The following is a 3,179-nucleotide window of genomic DNA, read 5'->3' as shown; positions in this document are numbered from 1 at the left end:
TCTAGCAAACCTGCCGGACTACTTTTGGCTTGACCAAAACTGGACGATAACTCTGCTCACAGGACGCTGCCAGGGGTAAGTCAGTGTGATTGCATGCCGCTGGTGATGGGGATGTCATACAGATTCATGTCAAAAATACCGAACTATCCTTTTAAGGCAAACAGATGATTTCAATACCTAAATGTTAAAACATTTGGTCTTTGGTCTTCCATTTGTTGAAGGCAAACCGGATGATTAAATGGAAATGGAAAGTTAGAAAAAATAAATTTTTTTATAAATTAAAATCCAGAAATAAAACTTTTTTAAATAAGGAAAATAAAAAATATTCTATTCAAATCCAAATCTGACCAGTTAACACATCAAGGTAGGCTGCTCTGTCCCTCCCTTTGGTCATTTTTGTTGTGTTTAAAGTTTTTAAAGGTTTTAATGAACAAAAATGAAAACTGGACGAAACAAATGAAGTTTCATGTCAAGCAGAAACTCACAGCAAAAACACGCGTGCTGCTTCATTTTTTATGCTTGTAGTTCATTTCTGATTCGCGGCTGAAGCATCTTTGCTGCTCTGGCTGCGCGGTGGAAAAGGTGGTCTGATGGGCGTTGGGCGGAGCTACCCTTTCCTTTCTTTGCCTGTAACAATGGCAGCTATATTTGCGGTGATCAGTGGGTAAAAAATAGTTTGAATCTGTTTTGAAGCGAGAAAGTCCAAATGAAAAAATTGTGAGTGCAGTCAGTTCATCAAGATTACGATCCTGTCTTCAAATATTATCTTGCTGTCAGAGCCGCTCAGACCCCCATACCAGCGGTCCTCTGTCACTAGGAATCCTGTTCAACAGCAGCCTCGGGTCCGGTCGCCTCTTTCAGGGCGGCTGGAAGAAGTTTTTCTTGTACGTAATCCAAACAGGCGCCAGAATAATAAAAGCAAAAATATTTTGCCAGCAGGTTTCGATCTTTTAAGTAAATTTAGGCGTTAATAAACTATTTCAGAGGAGTGATCACAGTGCTTCTCTGATTGGTTAATGTGGCGCTTCATGCAGCAACAGTAAAATTTTTCCAACTCCAGCAGCTGCTGCTTCTGAAGCGCATCAGAAGATCATGCGCGCTGCTTCAGCTGCTCAAAACACACTGTGGGATGCTTTGCTGCGCATTGATGCGCGTCAACCATTGACTTTGCATGTAAACTAGCTGCTTTTGCTGCTTGCAGTAAATGGTAAATGGCCTGTACATATTAGGGGTGGAACGGTTCGGTTCACGGTTTCGTGGTCACGGTTTTCGGTTTGGTTCGATATATCATAATCACAGCTCTATGTAGCAGTATCAGACTCATATTCTGACTAGAATTGAGTAGGACTACGTCAGGCTAGTATTTAATACAGTTGGCAGAATAAATTTGTAAAAAAATATTTTTTTCTTCTATTCAGCATATTGTAGAAAACATATTTAGGTTTATTGTATGTATATAATTTGTGGTGCTCCACATTACCTGAATCTTCTGTGTACACCGACTCGTCACAGATGAGAGATTTTCCTTTTCGCTTCCTAAATAAGAAATGCAAAAAAAAAAGTTTCTGTAAAATCACGACAAAATTCAAGGTGTTATCTACTAGGGGTGTGGAAAAAAATCATTTTGGCAATGTATCGCCAAAACTGAGGGAAAATGGGCTACCTTTGTACCACCACTCTGGCAGATGGCGCTGTGGCGCCCTTTTGCTGTGCGGTGCAGCATATTATTTAGAGTTGAGGCATTCACAGTGGAAGACATGGACTCACTTAAACCCCAGACAACACGGATACCAAAATAACTCAACCATCAATATCATCTGATGAACATATACAGAGATTGCTTTTTTATCTGTGCATTTAATTTTGATAGCAGGAAAAAAATCTCAATATATGGTTATAATGCAATAAAGTGATAATATCGTATCGTGACCCGAGTATCGTGACAAGCATCGCATCGCAACACCCATGCCAATACTCACCCCTAGTATCTACATACAAACATTATAAATGAAGATCATTTATTCCCTCAGAGTGACCTCATCTGCTCCATCCTCCTCTCAGATCTAAGCAGTAACAACTTCTATAATAATAATAATTGTATTGAATTGGAGAAATGTACCTCTGCCTTTAACCCATCCCCTTGGGGAGCAGAGGGCTGCCATCGTGCGGCACCAGGGGAGCAATATGAGGTTAAGGGTCTTTAATCAGAGAGCCAGAGTGGCAGTCTATGGAAATGGGGCTTGAGCTCAGGATTCCAAGCTCTATGCCCTAACCACTAGCCCGCTACTCCCCACTGTGGTTGTTATAGTTCTATTTTGTGAACCCACCTTAAAACCTTTCTCTTGATGAATCTCCCCTGCTGTTGGTCCGAATAGTAAGTGCTGCTGTCTGACAGCGCCGAGTCCAGGGTGTCTTCGGTATCAGGCTCTACCTGCAGCCTGCTGGGCCCCCCAGCAGACAGCTGCAGCCTCTGACCCACAGACTGTTCAGCGTTTGTATCACAGCGTCTCTGCGGCCACCCGGCGCTTCTGTCCTTCTGTTTGCATAATTGTAAAATATGACACGTCAACTTAACAGGATTAAAAACAGGAGGAAGTATAACAGGAAGAATAACTTCAACAAATCAATAAATGAAGACAATATTCCTGAGGACACAGATACAGAAATTGAACTAACAGCCTAATTTTAACCATTTAACTTTCTGAGCCATAACATAGACCTCTGCTAATTGAAATCTGTGCTTTTTTTGGAGCCCTTTGGGTTACACAAGAAGTTCTGGGCTCTTTTTAAAGAGCATAGTCTCTAGTTTCTGACTCTACATTCAGATTTACTAGAAGGGAAACTGTTAAAAGGCATGGTCTCAGGTACTCGCAGAAAAATAAGATTCTTTCTGTTCCTGCAAGAATATTTATTGAAAAAAAAAAAAAAAAGAAGTCTGTGATATTGCAGATGGCAAGCATGGACTGAATGAAAAGATAAAACGGTAGTCTTTGATCAGCATCTTTTACATTTCAAAGGGCAAAACTAGGGATGCACAATATAATCGGCCCCCTATCGGCATCAGCCTTAAAACTGAATATCGGAGATCGGCCACCACACCGATATTTAACCCGATATTTGATCAGCTTCTGAGTTTCTAAAGTCTAAAAAAAAAAAATAAATACTACTTCTTCTTCTTC

The 3,179-nt window shown here is 40.7% G+C and overlaps 1 protein-coding gene across 1 annotated transcript in view; it reads right to left on the bottom strand.

Annotated features, from left to right (window-relative positions):
• hyls1 (hydrolethalus syndrome 1) overlaps positions 1 to 3,179 on the bottom strand; it is a 14,608-nt gene that overhangs the window by 8,157 nt on the left and 3,272 nt on the right. The window contains exons 4-5 of the mRNA XM_015396470.1: positions 2,328 to 2,536; positions 1,481 to 1,536 (exon numbers count right to left, since the gene is read on the bottom strand). Coding sequence (XP_015251956.1) covers positions 1,481 to 1,536; positions 2,328 to 2,536 — 265 coding nt within the window. The remainder of the gene's footprint in view (positions 1 to 1,480; positions 1,537 to 2,327; positions 2,537 to 3,179) is intronic.

Source organism: Cyprinodon variegatus, unplaced genomic scaffold, assembly GCF_000732505.1.
Source record: "Cyprinodon variegatus isolate N-32 unplaced genomic scaffold, C_variegatus-1.0 Scaffold800, whole genome shotgun sequence".
In the NCBI taxonomy this organism is placed as follows: Eukaryota; Metazoa; Chordata; class Actinopteri; order Cyprinodontiformes; family Cyprinodontidae; genus Cyprinodon; species Cyprinodon variegatus.
The sequence above is the reverse complement of the archived record's forward strand: the minus strand, read 5'-3'. Positions and strand labels throughout refer to the sequence as shown.